This window comes from Dryobates pubescens, chromosome 11, assembly GCF_014839835.1.
Source record: "Dryobates pubescens isolate bDryPub1 chromosome 11, bDryPub1.pri, whole genome shotgun sequence".
Taxonomy (NCBI): Eukaryota; Metazoa; Chordata; class Aves; order Piciformes; family Picidae; genus Dryobates; species Dryobates pubescens.
This window is the reverse complement of record NC_071622.1, coordinates 13,390,177-13,408,681: the sequence shown is the minus strand read 5'-3', so window position 1 is coordinate 13,408,681 and position 18,505 is coordinate 13,390,177. Positions and strand designations below refer to the sequence as shown.

General features: G+C 44.6%; 1 protein-coding gene across 3 annotated transcripts in view; it reads right to left on the bottom strand.

The window, feature by feature from the left end:
• The window catches only part of SMG7 (SMG7 nonsense mediated mRNA decay factor), a 66,400-nt gene that overhangs the window by 9,544 nt on the left and 38,351 nt on the right, over positions 1–18,505 (bottom strand). For 2 of the 3 annotated variants that reach the window (XM_054165643.1, XM_054165645.1), the window contains exons 9-17: positions 15,372–15,534; positions 13,240–13,396; positions 9,317–9,387; positions 8,951–9,011; positions 7,401–7,520; positions 6,731–7,166; positions 3,013–3,157; positions 1,417–1,805; positions 565–930 (exon numbers count right to left, since the gene is read on the bottom strand). In XM_054165643.1, coding sequence (XP_054021618.1) covers positions 565–930; positions 1,417–1,805; positions 3,013–3,157; positions 6,731–7,166; positions 7,401–7,520; positions 8,951–9,011; positions 9,317–9,387; positions 13,240–13,396; positions 15,372–15,534 — 1,908 coding nt within the window. The remainder of the gene's footprint in view (positions 1–564; positions 931–1,416; positions 1,806–3,012; positions 3,158–6,730; positions 7,167–7,400; positions 7,521–8,950; positions 9,012–9,316; positions 9,388–13,239; positions 13,397–15,371; positions 15,535–18,505) is intronic. The other variant, XM_054165644.1, reaches the window with a different exon arrangement.

Here is an 18,505-nt window from a genome sequence, read left to right as displayed (position 1 = left end):
GAAGCAAAGTATTCCATTAGTGCAATCAAGAGCTGAGGGAGGTGTTCAGCTGTATCACTGCATAGTGGGGTTTGTAGGAAAACCAAAACCACAATCCAAGACAAGACTGCTCCTGCCATCCTTGATTTCTAGCCTCAGTCACTCCAGACACCAACATACTACATAGGTGTTAAAAGTTAATCATGCAGTCATCATTCAGCTGCAATCATCTGGATTGGTTTTATAGTTTTCACCAGTTGCCAGGCAAGAACCTTCCTCCACAATTATCAGCTGCTCTGTCTCTCCACCTGACAGACACACTGCTGAGATCAACATCACATCTACACCGAACAAGACTTACACCTACTTGCAACCAAATCTTCCAAGAGTTAGATCCCACACACAGCCAACTAAAAAGGAGAATTCATCACTGTTTACTGGAATTCCCCTACTCAGTTCCCTACCAAATAAGCTCACATTGACCTACTTGGGGCTACAGGGCATTCCTGAAGGAGGGAGACTCCTAAAGTTGTCAGGAATCTCAGAGCCTCATGGGTTTGCACCGCTTATAGCATGGATCTTTACCTCAAAGGTCATCCTGGAGACAGCATCCTGCTCTGGGCGGAAGACTCCTTGCCGTTTTCCCCTGCGGTCCATGCTAGACTGCTGTGCCATCACCCTATTGTCAGCCATGCCATAGGAAGAGTCCCAGTAATATTCTGGCACTTTGACTTCTGAGGGGTTCTGGTTATATGGCTCCATTGGGAAAGGCTTCATTTTTTTCTCCAGAGGTTGCTGTTGCATCACAGGAGGCTGCAATGACTGTTCAAATAATTTGAGAGGGTCCTGGGCGTGCAGGTAATAGGGCTGCTTTACAGGCATGATCTTCCCCAGGGAGCCTTGGACTTGAGGTGGGTTCCAGAGCTGCTTGGACGAATCTGTCTGAGGATACTGAGGCAGAGACAGGCAATGTTGCCAGTGAGTAGAAACAATTAATGCTATCTCATGTCTGGCAGCCTGGCTCACTTCTGCTTGACAATCCACAAACATTCTGATTTTGCTGTTCACTAAAATGCAGTCTCAACAAGCACCTAACACTCCCTAGTCAAGCTTTATGCAGACACCCAAGTATAGTCCTTACTCTAATCCAGTATCTTATAAATACCTTTACTAACCTACTGAGCCAGCCTTTTGCTGCCCAGAGCACCAGAAGGGACCCACCAGTGGCGCAAGACATGCCTGAAGGGAGATTTTTCTCCAGGACAACATGAGTTATCCTGTAGGTCTCTTCACATCCTGGAAGGCAGCCGTAAGGTCTTCCCAGAACCTTCTCTTCTCCAGGCAAAGACACCCATATGCTTCCAGGTCCCTTCCTAACTGAGATATTCTATCAATTATTTTAAACACAGCTTAGCACGTTGTGTTAGCCCAATTTACCTGCTGGAATCCAGAGTGGTGTGGTGGGCTCTTCCCCAGGCCCTGCACAGCTTTTGTAGGGGACTGTTGCTGCTGCTGCTGGGCCAGAGCTTGGACCTGTAACTGGCTTGCGGACTGTGCTGTTGCCTGAGCTGGTAAAGATGAGAGGGGTTGCTGGGAAGGAGGCGGTGTTTGCTGAGGTCCCTGGGTCATTGGCCCTGGTCCAGAGGGCCGTTGCTGGCTGTAAGGAATGTGGGACTGTTTCCCACCTTGCACCTGGTTTCCTGCAGGCGAATGAGCTGTGGGCTGGAGGAAGGTTCCTGGGACAGAAACACCACCCGGGAAGGTGTACCCGGTGCTCATGGGGAAAGCCACAGGAGGGGGGACGACGTATGTTGGAGGTGGAAACCCTGGAAAAAGTAAAAACCACACCATTAATCCCAATGTGGCAGAGCAGATGGCTCTCTCCAGGAAACATTCAGAGGATTGGGGGTTTTATTTATTTCTGGTTTGCTCTTTTAGACCATGAAGACAGGAAACACCAGTTTGCATACTGCACCGGAACATCCTTTCTCACCTCTGCGTGAACAGGGCTGTGATGAGGCGGATTCAGAGTTTCTGCTCAAGCTTTTGTGCAATATTCCAGACATTGGCAAAAGTCAACCACAGCAGCAACTGGGAGAGATATATGCTTCCTCTATACGTACCTCAATCCTTCTGCTGTTTTTCCTCACTACCTTTTTTCTTCACCGTGCTGTACCCCCAGAGTTCCCTCGCCCTCAAACACATGCATTTTCATGGACTAAACATCTGGAGTAATTGACAGAAGCAACTGATAAGTCTACTGCCTCTTACACCAAAGGACCACCTGTCTCAGGATCAATTTAGGCAGAAACAGATGGTAAGCAAACAAATCCTCCTATCTGCAAGATTAACTCCTTTCCTGGAGCTGACACTGAAAAGTCAGGTTTGGAAGGTAAGCCTTAATTCTGCATCTTGCAGGCTAGATTTTAGGCTGACCCTGGGACAGAGAAGATGTATGTCCCTGTGTTATTTTGAGCAAGCTCAAAAGCTGCAGAGAAGCCACATCTTCTAGCTATTCTGTCAGCAAACACAGACAGCAAGGTATGACAGGAACAACCCACAACCAAATGGGAACGCATGATGAAACAGAAGTAGCAAATAGAACCACACAAATTACAGCTTGAACCCAGCATCACTACAAAAGCAACTCAGCTTTGAAGAAGAAAGTGTGATTGATCTTTTGTAATGGAGTCCTATGAAGGAGAATCCTTCCTCCTGAGAAAGCAGAAGACTTTGTCATATTTTGACTAACTACAGAAAGAGCCTACTGGGCAGTTCCTTGATCTCGCACCCACTAACCAAGAAGAAAAGGTGGCAGATTTCATGACAGACCTTGATTCCAAAGCACAAAGCACCCTGTTTATATTATTTCACTTCTGCTATGCACCTTCTTTACTACTGAGCAAGATTCTTAACATGAGAAGGCATGTTCACTAAACCAACTCCTGCCTTCAGAGGCTGTAACAACTACCATTATGGGATTTTCTTTGCAGTTCATAGTAAACCATACTTCAAAAGAAGGATGCAAATTACCTGGCCGGCTAGGAAGGGGAGGGAAGGCTCCTGGGTGGTGAATGGGGATGAACTGAGAACTGCTGGCTTGACTTGGAGTCTGAGTTACAGGGGTTTTCCTGGCTTCAGACACCGGAGTCTTCCTCATTTCTGTCTGGGATTTCACCTAGTGCAAAAGAAAGCAAGAAGAAATCAGGTAACTTGTCCTGTAATTGCCCACATCATGTCTCAAGCAAAAAATTACAAACACAAAGGTAGAGACTCATTTCCTTTCCCTAAGTAACTGGGAGGGGTTCGGAACACAGAAACCCAGTTCCCTCCTCAGGTGACCCTGCCTGGCCTCAGGCACTCCTTGCCTCACGGAAACAGCCTAGGGATACCTACCCAGAAAATGCAACAGGCCTCTACTCTAGCAAGAGAGGGAAACAGACCTAATGACATCCCCAGACCACACAAGGAACTTACCCTGCTGCTTGCCTGCAGTGCCCTCAAACTAAAACAAAGTGCAGATGCTGTTTGTGCTTCTCCTAGGGCACTGCTTCAACCTAACTCCTACTACTTACCTGCAGCACCTTCAAAACCAAACACTACCCCCTTCTTCCTGGGGAACTCCTTCAGCCTAATCCATAGGGTGCTGCATATGCGCAAATTCCTGCACACTATGGAATCCTTCGGGCAGAGAGCAAACAAGAGACATAGCAGAGGTGCTTAACCCCTTTCAATTTGCTGTGTAACTGCTGTATGTTCTGTTTAAAAGAGCTGCACCAGTTAAAGGCAGAGAGAAGAATGGAATGGAATGTTTACCTGATTCTGAGTCTGCTGCAGTCTGGGTCTTCCTGGAGAGGAAGACAGAGGGGAAGACTACTTTCCCTTTCTGTTCAGCTCAGCAGAACTGCCTGGAATGCAAGATGGAGCAGGCAGGAAAAAGACAGCAAGCAAGGAACCTGGGCAATACAGAGAGGGCCCAGGAGCAGACCTGGTGATAAGCCTCAAAGGTGACTGAAAGAAAGGGTTTTATCAGTGGCCAAATGAAAAAAAATCCAAACCAAACAAACCAAAACTGTGGAGGGTTTATTTCAACATCTAGTGCTGCTGAGTTGAAAGGAGTTAGAGGGCAGTCTTTTCTGCCAAAAAAAAAACAGCAGTAAAGGGGTAGATGCATTCAAATGTGTGAGTTCTTTTCCAAATCATTTTGAATTTCCCCATTCCAAAGTTATGGGAGTGCAGTGCTGTGTTTAATTACAATCTTGTGTTTAATCACAAAAATAGATCAGAGACTGAGAAGTTTGGGTGCATTTTTGACCTCCTGCTTGAAAAAGTCAGGAGGGAACTCCACCTCAAGGTTCTGGCTGATGTAAAGCACCATGAATGATGCAGCCTTTGGCTCATGCCACATCTTTTCAGTGCCCACCTTTCCCCTTCATCACATTCTGTATATTCAACTTGTATCATGCCGCCCCTTTCTTCTCCAGAACCCATACCAAGAGCTATGCATTCTTTTGTAGCAATGGTGGTGTATTCAGAGACACTCTTCCTGCTGCTATAACATATTCCCAAAAGGTGACTTCCAGAAGACCTCCTACCTGATTTATACTTAACTTTCAAAACTTAAATAACCAGAAATGATTAATTAAGACAGAAAATTTTCATTTGCTTCCTTGCTTGTACTTGACCTCACTTCAGAAGTGTCAATACTACCAAAAATTCACTCCCCCAGAGTTCCCATGTGGTGCTTGAGAGAAGCACCATTTCATCCCAGTCACTTCCTAGGAGTATGTTACACCTTGAGTTAAGTCCACATGAAACCTTCCTTGGCATCTAACATTTTCCCTCCAGAGCAGAGAATCAACCTATGTCACACTTTCATGATCCTCTCTGAGTGTGGAATATTCACACTTATCTGCAAAACAGGACAAATTATTTTGTGTAACATTCTTAACATTTTTTGCTGACTAGGAGACTGGAACATTTGTAGCATTTAGGCAATGAACTATGGAGAAGATAAAGCCTGCTATTTCCAGGAAGGCCAAAGCAGAGCACTAACAGATTGCCAATCAGTATAAAATCTATACTGGTTTCTCAGAAGGGGCAAAAAAACCCCCAAACCTTCCCCATATTCTGGAGTAGCTCTGGATAATAAGTCCCACAAGCTATATAAACGAAAAAGAATTTAATGGGAATAGCTGCCATAAATACAGCTGATGGTCAGATTTAACTCCTATTCAACACAAGGCAAAGAGTGATCAACCACATCAGAACAAATTCTGCTACAGCTAGGCTTGAAATGAGTTTTGCCTGGGTTCACCTCTTAAGACAAACAACTTTTTGATAAATCAGTGGATTAAAGAGTCTTCCCTATCCAATGAACCACACATTTCTCAGAAGATCTGGTGAAGTGTATCAGCCTCTAGTCCTTATTTTGCATGACAGAGGCAAAAATATCAAAACTGAGTTGTGCTCAGGCCTGCAACTACAATCCTGATGTATTCAACAAATGAGTAAGAAACTTGCTATTCTGACTCACCTATACTGGTTTTCAGGTACCAAACTCTTGTTTGGTGTCTCTCAAATGATTGCCACAGTTTCCATAAGCTAACTCCCCTTTACCCCACCTTGGTAGGACCCCCTGCAAACCCAACTGCCAATTTAGATCTCCCGTTTCACCATGACGACGTTCAACAGCAAATAACTAGGAGAACAAGAAGAATGATCCATGAGTCCTAACACCACAAGCTGGCAAGACTGAAAGAGCTGGTTTATCTAGCCTAGGGAAAGCAAGACCTCAATTACAGAGGCCTCAGAGCAGTTGCAAAGTAAAAGACCTGTCCTGTGAAGTAGTAACAGGTTTACACACAGGTAAGGGAGATAAAGTGCATTAGGAAATAATTTCTGCTTGCAAAACAGTGAAGAACTGACACAGATTCTCTAGTGAACTAACTTGAGTCTCCATCACTATCATTAAATGCCTCCAGATGTAATCAGGGAATGACTGAGAGGTAGCCAAACTATCCAGGTACAAACCCTATGACTCTCCACCCTTATTTACTACAACTCAATGAAAGTCAGACCAGTAACTTCACTATTGGCTTTTGAGGTGAGCATTTTTGTATGCAATGCTCCCAGAAACAGAGGTAAAAAACATGCCTCTGAAAAAAAATACAACTGATACAAGAGCAGCTGATGCAAAAACCAGCAATTTTGAGCAAGTACCTGAGCAGATTTACGGTTTAAGAGCAGTGTGGCATTCCTTACTTCCACAGAGGGCCATCTGGCTGCATAGCCAGTACAGAGAATCTTACCCTACACCAACAATGGGGTGCTTTTGGGATGTGTGTAATTTACTGAACATGCACAAGTCAGCTGAATCAAAATTGCAGAGCACCCAGGTTCTCCACTAAAGACCAACATGATTAAGGCCTGGCCATGTGAACTGCCTTAGTGGCCTGAATGATTTGTGGAACAACAGGTAGAAGTCTAGGTTTTAAGACAGTTAGCATAGCAAAATCACCTTTAATTGCTACCTACCTTCTCCCCAACAAACTGAGACAGCATCAAGGAAAAGGGCAGAGACCCAAAGATCATCAATACCTGCTCTCTGAGACAGATGTGTTTCATTTTAATGTGTGTGCACAGCCCACAGCAAGACCTCAACTCTACCACACTCTACACAAGCAGCGACAGCCCTGACACAAACATGGCACCGCCTGGAAGGCAGCATCCCTTTGATCTAGAGGCTTACCTGAACTGCCACGTTCTGCTTTCCTGCTTCCTGCATCTTCTCCAAGCCACACTTCTTGGGCTCATTCTTTCTTTTATTGTTATCCTTCTTCCCATCATTCTTATTGGCTACTATTCCCTTGCTATAGTCTCTCCTTTCCCTACTGACATCTTTAGGAGGATAGATTCGCCCTTGCTCTCGGTTCATCTCCCGGGGCTTGATGTTCTCTTTGAATGTGACCATTGGTTTTTCTCCTGTGTCACAGTTGTTGTTCAGGCTTCTGCCAGAGGACAGAACTGATTTGAGTCCAGGGCTTCCATCTGTAGATAGCGGCTCTGCAATGGGTGTTTCCTGTGAGCTGAGACTCTCTTTGGCTTCACTAGGATCCTCTAGCAATAGCTCTGGGATTTCTGTCAAAAATAACAGCTTTCCTACCTCATTTTCACACTGAATCAACCTGAAAAGGACAGAAAGGATTGAAAAGCAAGACCATTACTCCATATACATGCCTTGTCATAAATCAGTCTAGGAAACAATGACATGCTGGCCCACAGAACATGTTAGTGCTGTCAGTGCCACATGGTATCTAACTGCTCTGTTGAACAGTGAGAAAACTCAGGCTTAACTCCAGCACCCATATCAGCTAAGCTTGCAGCAGCAAGAGCAACACAGAGAAGCTCCTTGCAATTACCTCGGCTGGTTATCAGCAATCCACTTCCCTGTGAAGATCAGACGCTGCTGTCGGATCCGACGCTGCTGTCCTTCCTTATCCCCTGTAATTGCCTGGTGGCCTTTGGAAAAATCCAAGTTCCTAGTATTGACAGAGGAGAGGGGAGCATATTAATTACACAGTTACCTTCTGCATCATCGTATTTCTTTAGAAGTACAACTGGTCAGCATTACTCTTCCACACTGTTAAATGTCACCAGACACTATTCAAAACATGACTGTTCAAAGGTCTGTGATTAACAGATGCAATTATTTTCTGGTAAGATGCACCTACATGAATGAGGTTTAGTGGGTTTCTTTAAAAAACAAAAGGCCCCAAAGCTTGTCTGTGTGACAACCAAAATCATGAATGTAATAGCAGGGTGAACACATCTAATGTTTAGTCAGGATTTCTGCATGATGTTAGGCAGAGTGATACAGTTTAAAACACAAAAAAACCCCAGCAAAGTGAAAACACATCAAGCTGTTTGCATGGAAAACAATTCCTTTCCTCACTTAAGTTTTCCCCTTTCAATGCACTAGTTGGAAGACTTCAAAAGCAAAATAATTCATGAGCAGTATTATCCGTCTGGCCAGGCTGGATCAATGGGCCAAGTCCCATAGGATGAGGTTCAAAAAGGCCAAGCACTGGGCTGTGCACATGGGTCACAAAAACCCCATGAGTGCCCCAGGCTTCAGGATAAGAACCTTGGGGTGCTGGTTGACAAGTCAGCTGAATAGGAGTTAGCCTGTGCCCCGGTGGCCAAAGTGGCCAACAGCATCCTGGCCTGGATCAGCTGCAGTGTGACCAGCAGGAGCAGGGAAGTGATTGTCTTCCTGTTTTTGACACTGGTGAGGCCACATCTCGAATACTAGGTTCAGTTTTGGGGTGCTCACTACAAGAAGGTGCTGGATTGTGTCCAGAGAAGGGTAACAAAGCTGGTGAAGGGTCTAGAGCACGAGTCCTATGAGGAGCAGTTGAGGGAACTGGGGTTGTTCAGCCTGGAAAAATGAAGCTGAGGGGAGATCTTTTGGCTCTCTACAACTCCCTGAAAGGAAGCTGAAGCAGGGTGGTGGTTGGTCTCTTCTCACAAGGAAGAAGCAACAGAACAAGAGGAAATGGCTTCAAGTTGTGCTGGGGGAGGTTTTATATTGGGTATTAGGAAAAATTTCTTCCCCAGAAGGATTGTCAAGGCCTGGAGCAGACTACCCAGAAATGTGGTGGAGTCCCCATCATCAAAGGGACTTAAAAGCCATGTAGGTGTCATGCTGAGGAACATGGTTTAGTGGTGACCAGACAGTGGTGGGCTAATGATTTGACTTAATGATCTTAAAGGTCTTTTCCAAGCAAAATAATTATATAAGCTCATGACTTCCCCTCAAGTTTTACTACATTGTCTACTACAGTTTTGAGAAGATAGCTATATCAATCCATTCAGTAGTAAGTATTCATCAATAAGTGTAGAAAACACGTCACTATCTATACAAGTAGTGACACCAGCAAGAATAGAGTCTTCTTCAGCTGTCACCCACCTGAATGAGGGCCTCAGAGCTAAGAATCCTTGCAACTCAAATTCTTCTGGAAGGGGGGTTGCTGGTGAACAGACAGTAAACAGCATTAAGCAAAACCATGAAAGCATTGAGAACAGGATCATAAATTGATACCTCAGCAAGGTCACTATGCACAGAAAGACTTCTAGTAACATGCTCAATTGTACTGGTGCGCCCTGCAATATGAGGAGCTCAGGAATGATAAAGTAGAGCCAGGTCTGCTCAACACAAGAAAGCAGCATTTGCAGACTGCTCATATGCACTAAAGCTAGAAGACATCTTGCTCTCTTATTTGCTCTTCAAATGCAATTCCCATTCTGAGTTCTTTACAGCACAGACCAGAATTACCATTGTTACTGGAGAGATCTTCTTCATGAGGCTGGAAGCTGTTTAGAAGCGAAATCAGCCAGGGCCATATGCTAGAAATTAGAAAACAGACAAACAGTAAGTAAAAGCTACAAAATGTGAAATTTATTCACCCTACCAAGAAAACACTGATTTCTGTGACAGTCACAGCTTCCATTAATTTCACAGACTCACAGATTGCATTGGGTTGGAAGGGGACCCTCAAAGGTCATCTTGTCAAAGCCCCATGAAGTCAGCCAGGACACCTCCAACTACGTCAGGCTGGCCCAAGGCCACATCAAGTCTGATGCTGAATGTCTCCAGGGACAGGGCCTCAACCACATCCCTGGGCAACCTGTTCCAGGGTTTCACCACTCTCATTGTAAAGAGCTTCCCGATATCCAACCTAAATCTACCCTGCCCCAGTTTCAAACCATTGCCCCTTGTTCAATTACTACAAGCCCTTCTAAACAGTCTCTCCCCAACCTTCCTGCAGGTCCCCTTCAGATATTGAAATGGAGGTCTAAGGTCTCCTCAGAGGCTTCTCTTTTCCAGGCTGAATAGCCCCAACTGTTCCAGCCTCTGATCATCTTTGTGTCCTCTGATTGCCAAGAAAAGGCAAAGTTTTTTGAAGTGTCAGGGAGAAGACCACTGTCTTGAAAAAAAATATGTATTTTTAAAGAGATAGTCTGAAGTTACCATGGAAGTTAGGCTCTCATAGCACAGTGTTCATCATCCAGCAAATCAGAAAGCCTGCTACAAATTTAATTAGATAAATCTACTGCACGAGCAAATGTTCAGAGCACCTGCTGGCAATCCATGTTTTCCAGTCTAAAGCTGACTGCTCTCAAGGCACAGCAAATTCATCAGTTGGGGAGCCAAACAAATTATTAACAAACAGCCATATGCAAGCACTTCAGTTCTGCAAGCTAACACAGCACTGAAGCACTGAAAGCTACCAGGAAGGCCTAAGTAAGGGTTGCACTGAGTAAGACCATTAAACTAGATGTTAACTGGCAGTCTCCTTACCTTGCCAGTGGCAATACCAGTACAAGCAGTGACTGGAAGGCCCTGGAGCGAATAGTTTAAGCATCACAACAATTGCTGCATAGGTGGTTAACATTTAGTAGCCATCAAAATGCTGGTTTCTCCATTTTTAAAGTCCCAAAAAGCCCAAGCATCCTTCTGCTTTAGTAATGGGCACCAAGTGCACACAGGCAACAGAAAGCTATTTTAGGAAGGTGACAACTGTGTTCGGTGTTAGTGAAATCAATCTGTCCTCCCCTCAGCAAGGCTTTCAGCCACCAGCTAGCACCTGGATTGGAGAAAGCCTGAGGTCAGCCACTTTCCAGCACTGCTGCAGGGACTGGAAGCATTGTGCTTTTCTCTACACACAACTAAGCCATCGTTACTTCCCGTGACCAACAAGGAACAAAGAGTAAAAAAGGAGAGTGCCAGTCTGTTGCAAACTACAGCAAACTGCAATCTTCCTGCACAACATCTGAAATAATGAGATTTCACAACAGAAGATCCCTAAAGAGCAGCAATGTAGTGATACACATGAAGATCTAGACCTAACATGGCTTCCACAGGGCAGGTTTGGGAAACTCGTTTCCAAAGAGCACGCACAAATATTGATCGATTTCTGTCCTTAGTTCTTGTCTTCAGATTTCTCTACTTTTCTAGGTAAACACACTTCTTTCCTATTTCAGATGCTTGCTCAGTTTGGGGTTGGATTCATTATCCATAGGAAAATGTAAGCATAGAGTGGGGACAACTGAAAGTCTAAAATAGAATAATGGAACCAATTAAATATGAATGCAGAGGAAGGGAAACTTCAATATAAAACAGACATCAGCAGATCAGAGGGAGAGGGCTGGAGAACCTCTCCTGTGATAACAGGCTGAAAGAGCTGGGGTTCTTCAGCATGGAGAAGGTGACTACAGGGAGGCTTTAGAGCAGCTTTCCAGTATTTGAAGGGGGCTACAGGAGAGCTGGGGAGAGACGTTCTACAAAGGACCAGGGCTTCAAACTGGAAGAAGTTTAATTTAGATTCTTCCACATGAGGGTATTGAGACACTGGAACAGGTTACCCAGAAAAATTGTGGAGGCTCTGATACTGGAAGTCTTTAAAGCCAGACTGGATGGGACCTTGAACAACCTGGTCAAGCAGGAGGTGTCCCTGCCCATGGCAGGGTGCTTGGAACTAGACGATCTTTAAGGTCCCTTTCAATCCAAACCATTCTATGATCACATTATTAACCACAGGCTAACAAGGGGTTTGTGTACATGTACAGTCTGCAATGAATGACTTTCATTAGGATCCTGCAGGAGAAAAAAAGGAAACTCTCATCTTTGCAAGCAGTGTGGAAGATGGACACCCATATGGACATTTTAGAGCCAACAAATGTAATGTCCACTAACTACCGTGTTTCTTCACAAATCTTAGCAGTATGTTACTTTCTTTTTAGGTTCACCTGTGCATTTTACAGCTGTCTGCTGCCCAATTCACAACTCCTTTGTACACTAAGTATCTGAGAGCATCACATTATCATGTCACAGTCTGAAAAACAAGCATGTTCCTCGTGGAGTCTGATAGTTTCATGGGCAGAAGGGCCTACTCTGCCTAACTCAACACAGACATTCACATCTGAAGATTCGTTCTGATGTTCCACAAAGTACTGCCCCTACCTACACTCTGCAAGAACTCCTTTATACCAGCATTTCAACAGAGAAGGTTACAATCATCTGACACCTTCCTTCAGAACATGCACACACTAATAACTCATTACCATCCCAAAACAAACTGTGAACTATTATTTTCCTTAATCTTGCCTCCAGGAGCTCTGGAACTGAAGTTCCCAAAGCTCCAGAGCTTTAGGTTTTGCACATATTTGAGCAAATCTTATTACCCATTTAGCAAAATGAGGTTTTAGAGCCCCCTGCTCCCTACACATCAATGTAGAGAAAATGCGAGCCTTGGCTAGAATCTCATCTTGCAGCACACTGCCAAGAGTGCTGAAACCACTGTGGCACATGGCACAAGTTCAGCTAAGCAGGCTGTTTCACACTGTGTTCCTTAAAGTGGCCATCCTAGGAAAAATACTTGCCCAACTGTGTCAGTAACAGTCACTCTGATCTGCAAAAACATCTTACAGGTCAGCAACACTTTACTAGCAGAGTTGCCATAATTCAGGAAAGGTTAACAGGCTATGAAAAATGTTGATGACTTTTCAACTATTTAAGCCTAAATTTATGAGATTAGAGGCAGAAGTGAAAAACCAGAGCAACAGGCCAGAATAATAATGCCTGTGCTGGCATTTAAAATACATTCTACAAAACTCAATTTTATTCTTAGAGGATGAGCCAGGAAAACTGGATTCCAGCACTGCCCAAGAGATGGCTTAATGCATGAAATGAAGTCAAATGTTCTCCTGCCACCTACCTCAAGAAATCTGAGAAATCAGTACATGAGAGGAAGGGTACACTCAGTAGTTAGGCTAAAGTCAGACATTATAACGTAGATGACCCTCATGAAAAAAAAAAACCACACTGAAGTTACACACAAACCTAAAGCAAATTTGCCATTGGAATGGGCTGCCAGGGAGGTGGTGGAGTCACCGTCCCTGGAGGGGTTCAAGAGGGGATTGGACGTGGCACATGGTGCCATGGTCTAGTCCTGAGGTCTGTGGTGACAGGTTGGACTCGATGATCTTTGAGGTCTCTTCCAACCTTGGTGATACTGTGAAATTAAAACACTGAATTTGTTTCAGGTAGCCCCCAAGACTACTTTTTAAGCACATCACATTCTCAGTCATTTTGATGTCTAATAATGCATTATATGGTTACTTTTCCCATTACTCTGTTGGAATCATCAGTTATTACTTCATGCACTCAAATGGATCAAAAGCAAGATGAACACTCACTACCGTCTTTCATCCACCACTGCCTCCTGGAAAACACTGGGCCGAAGTTTCAGCCAGTCCATTGAAACTTTCACAGCTGGAAGAGGATATGCAGCCCCAGAGTCCTCCTGGTAGTCATTTTGTAAAGGACACTTGCACAGAACTCCAAGAAAGGACACTAGGGACAGAGCAGGAAACAAACAAACAAACAACAAACCCAAATGATGAGCAAATGACACTGGAAAGTTTGACCAAACAACCTAACCAAACACACTGCACCCAGACACCTCTATTTTTAATAGCTAGTTCTTTAGAACAAAGCAACCCAGTTTCTGATCTGCTGGTGGATTTTGAGAGATTAAGGGGGTTATTTTGTTGTTGTTTGGGGGTTTGTGTGTTCTGGTGGTTTGTTTTTTTCAATAAAGTTTTCAGCCATAAAGCAGAACCTTGGTGTGTTTCTCCCCCTTTCCATTTGAAGTGTCATGGTAAATATAGAATGCCAGGTTGGAAGGGACCCCAGGGATCATCTGGTCCAACCTTTCTTGGTGATAGTGCAGTTAAAATGAGAAGACCCAGCACCCTGTCAAGCAGAGTCTTAAAACTGACCAACGTAGGGGAAATCACTTTGGTAAATGAATAAAATCCGGTGAGACAAGCCACATTCATTCAGCATTTACTAGAAATTATCAACCCAACTATCTATCTGCATTGTACCCACTTTCCTAGGTCAGCAGGCACACAAATCCACTGCAGTTAGCTCTGTAGGCCAGCAGCCAGCTCAGACCTGTTAGGACACACATGCTGTGAAACACTGATTACACCAGTGTGACCATGGTGCTTTCAAGAATTAACTCCAGGCTGGAATCTGGAGAAATTCAGCTGTTCAGAAATTTAAGTGTTTATGAACAAGCCCAAGCTTACCATGGGCTGGATCAGGTTAGGCAAATCATTATGCAGCTAGAGTGTAAAATGCTTTGCACTCCCACTTATCTCCTAATTGATATTCTCAAGGGCACCAGAACAGCTGAGGTTCTAGTTCAGTCAGCTGCAACTTCAGTTCTATTGAATCAGAACTGGCTCAATTCAAAGCAACTCAAAGCACACTGTGGCCAGCTGAAGAGCAGCCCCTCATATGCAGTACCACCCATTGACAAGGTGGGTACTACTTGGAACCCAGGTTAAAACATTCTTCCAGAAAACAGGAAAAATATGCTGAGTTCTGTAAGGCTTTCCTACATACTAGGAACTGCAGGCAGTGGGAGCTTGAGTGACTGTTAGTGTCACACTAGGTACAAGGCAAGTATCCTCTGCTCTGGTGAGACCCCACCTCAAGTCCTGTGTCCAGCTCTGGAGTTCCCAACGCAAGAAGAATATGGAACTCTTAAGAGCAGGTGCAGTGGAAGCCACAAAGATGATCAGAGGGCCGGAGCACCTCTGTTATAAAGACAGCCTGAGAGACTATAGAGTTCAGTCTGGACAAGAGAAGGCTGAAGGGAGACCCTAGAGCAGCCTTCCAGGATTTAAAGGGGGCTACAGAAGAGCTGGAGAGGGACTTTTTACAGAGGCATGGAGTGACAGGACATGGGACAATGGCTTCAAACTGAAAGAAGCTCGATTTAGATTAGACATTAGGAAGAAATTCTTCCCTATGAGGGTGGTGAGGCACTGGAACAGGCTGCCCAGAGGAGCTGTAGAGGCTCCAAGCCTGGAAGTGTTCAGAGCCAGGTTGGATGGAGCTTTGAGCAACCTGGTCTAGCCGGAGGTGTCCCTGCCCATGCCAGGGGGTTGGAACTAGATATCTTTAAGGTCCCATCCAACCCAAACCAGTCTGTGATTCAAAAGGAGTAAGTCCAGGACCCATCAATCCAGTGTTAGCACTGCTAGATAAATGATCCTGTGGGACCATCTTACAGAATCATAGATTTGTTTTGGTTGGAAAAGACCTCTAAGATCAAGTCCAACTATTATCTAACTCTGTCAAAGCTGGTGCTAAACCATGCCCCTTACCTTCTCTCTTAACTTCCTCCCACAATGCCTGTTCTCATCACTTACCTCACACAACCATTAAGCTAGATACCGACAGCAGAATTACTTGATGGATTCTATATAAAGCCAAAAGAGAAACACAAAAATCAATTAGTTTTCCTACTCACTGAAGAGAGCCAATAATTGTGTCCAGCAGAGCTGCTCATCCTGGCTGTAGCTGTGCTGCTCTGTTTCGTTGCTGAAGTCTCGCAGGTGATGCAGTTGGAACAGATTGATAACAGTAATATGGACTAACTGCTGAGAATTGAAGGCCTTCTGGAATAACAACCTCTGCAATAGACACACAGGCACAAAGGATTTGTTTTTATAGGGTAAAGCAAAGGCTGGGAAGGTTTAGTAGCTGCTACTTCACTGTTTGTCTAATGCTTCTGCCTTAAGGCAATATTCATTCCAGATTTTATGTTCAGGTCATCCCTGTGAGCGCAGCAATGGGCTTCCCAGGAGAACGTGGGTAGATTTCTTCTTTTAAGCCCAAGTTTTTGCTCATACATCAACACATGCACACAACAATCAGCCCCCCGCCTTGGATATGGCTCTCTTGCAGAGCAAACACAGCTTTAATGAACAATGACAGCACTGCAGTGCAACTGCAAGAATCAGAGGCACGCACAGCCGTGGCCGTTTCCAGCCTCTGGAAGAAACAGCATGGAGAAGGTGACACTTCAAATAACCACCCCAGGCAAATCTAATGACTGCATGGTTATGTATTAAAGACTAACTCCACGCCTGACTCCAGGGGTCATGGGATGCCACGGTAGACTAAACCAGCATAAGCTATTTACAAATGCATCTCAGTAAATAATAGATCATAGAATGGTTTAGGTTGGACAGGACCTTACAGGTCACCTAGTTCCAAGCTCTCTGCCTTGGGCAGGGACACCTTCCAGTAGAGCAGGTTGCTCAAGGGCTTATCCAGTCTGGCCTTGAACACCTCCACGAACGGGGCATCCATGACCTCCCTGGGGAACATGTTCCAGTGTTTCACCACCCCCACTGTAAAGAATTTTTTCCAGGCTAAATCTGCCCTCTTCCAGCTTCAGTCCATTCCCTCTCATCCTGTCACTACAAGCCCCTGTAAGAAGTCCCTCCTCAGTGTTCTTGTAGGCCTGTTCAGGTACTGGAAGGCCACCCTAAGGTCTCCCATGAGCCTTCTTTTTTCCAAACTGGACAGCCCCAACTATGCTGCAAGACTCCTTTCTCTGAACAGAAAAAGAAACTTTTTTTTTTGAGCATTGTGAAGAAAAGGAGATATCCTTTACACAATCAACTTGCCTCCCTGCCTGTTGCCTGAAGAGAAGTGGAATAACCAGCATAAGCATCGGGAGCAGGTGTGAGCTTCATGTCCAATGCTGATTTTCATTTAAGAGCATGAAGCACTCCACAGCCTGAATTGGCAGAGCTGTCAGCAGTAGAATCATAGGCCTGGCTGAACACTCCTTACCCTGTGATGACTCTCCTCATTCAGAGGTAAAAATCAACCACAAAGTTTGAATTATCCACCAATGATTATCCACCATACAGCCAATTTCACATCCACATTCAACCCACCGAAGTCAGAAGTGTTGCTCTCTTGGTAAATTACCTCTTACGTTGCATATATAAACAAAAAAGTCATCTAAGCAACAAAGCAGGGCTCAATTAGCTCTCTCAACACTGTGGACCAGTTCAGAAGAAAAAGACTGTTCCCCATGGCTGAGTAATGCCCATAATTGTTGAGTAAAGAATGTGGAAGAAGCAGTAGCCATTCAACAGCCAACATCATGCACAGAGAGATGCAATTACTTAATTTTGGAAACAGCATCTCTACCTCCCAGGGTTCAAGCAACTCCCATTCAAAACTCAATTCAAAACTTGTAGGGTTAGATTAGTTGGCATTTGTTTTATTCTAAAGAATGTTTGAACCAAGCTCTAGCAGCTCAATTCAGTGCAAAGTGGCAAGGAAAGAACATCTGTAATTCTTTAGATGGCTAGTATCACCTCCTCCTCTCTTACTTTGGAAAAAGCATCTATATTTGCTCTGTTGTACATATCCACACTACCTGCTCATTTATAGAATCACAGAATTATTTTGGTTGCAGAAGACCTCTAAGACTGAGTCCAAACACAGATCACAAATGATGCTGCTGAAGCAGAGCAGTTTGCAAAAGGCACCTAACAGTTAATGGAATCACAGAATGGCTCAGGTTGGAAGGGACCTTGGAGATCATCTACTCCAATGTCCCAGTAGGGACACCTCTCAACTAGACTTGGCTGCTCAAGGTCACATCCAACCTGGCCTCCAGAGAGAAGACATCCACAACCTCCCCGCCCAACCTGTTCCAGAGTCTCACCACCCTTGTACTGCAGAAGTTATTCCTAAGATCCAGTCTAAATCTATTCTGCCTCAGCTTCAAAACATTTCCCTTTGTCCTATTGCTGGACACCCTTGGGAAAAGTCCCTTTCCAGCCTTCCTGTAGGATCCCTTCAGGTACTGGAAGGCAGCTATAAGGTGTTCCCTGCCCCGAGTCGTCTCTTCTCTAGGATGAACAATCCCAGCTTCTTCAGCTTATCCTCATAGCAAAGGTGCTCCAGCCTCTGGATCACCTTTGTGGCCCTCCTCTGGACTTGCTCCAACAGTTCCATGTCCTTCTGATGGCGACACCAGAACAGTACTTGAGGTAATGTTCACTTTGATGTTGTTCTACCTTGTCTAAATGCCTTACAAAATTCTCTTTGTCTCAATCTTTGCTATATTGTCCAACTTCATGAGCTGGCATCATAATTAATGGGTACAACTGGATTTTCCAGAGGAAAGGTGTTCTGAATAGCTGCAGTCTACACACAGGTTAAAGCTGTACTGGAACACTGTTTTTAAAGGCAAACCACTGACAGGAAAGGCTGGTTGTCTGAGGGAGATGAAAAGCAGCCTGAATAACCAGAGGGAGTGAATGAACACCATCAAAAAAATGAAGCTCTCAAAGTTCCTTCAGCAACTGAGCCAAGGCTTCCCAGATGAATCAAGTGCTTCTCGCAGGCATCTCAGAATCAGCCAGGTTAAAGTCCAGAACATCAACTATAATCACTGATTTATCTTTATCTTCACCAATACACAGCACACATCAAATGGGAAGTCAACAGAACACCCAGTGTTAAGCTACCCATAACTGCCTGCTGGAACTTCCTGCATTTTAGCATGTCCAGAAGTTATTATGGAACTCTAATTTCAGAACCCAGCTGCTAAAAATATCCTTCTCAATACAC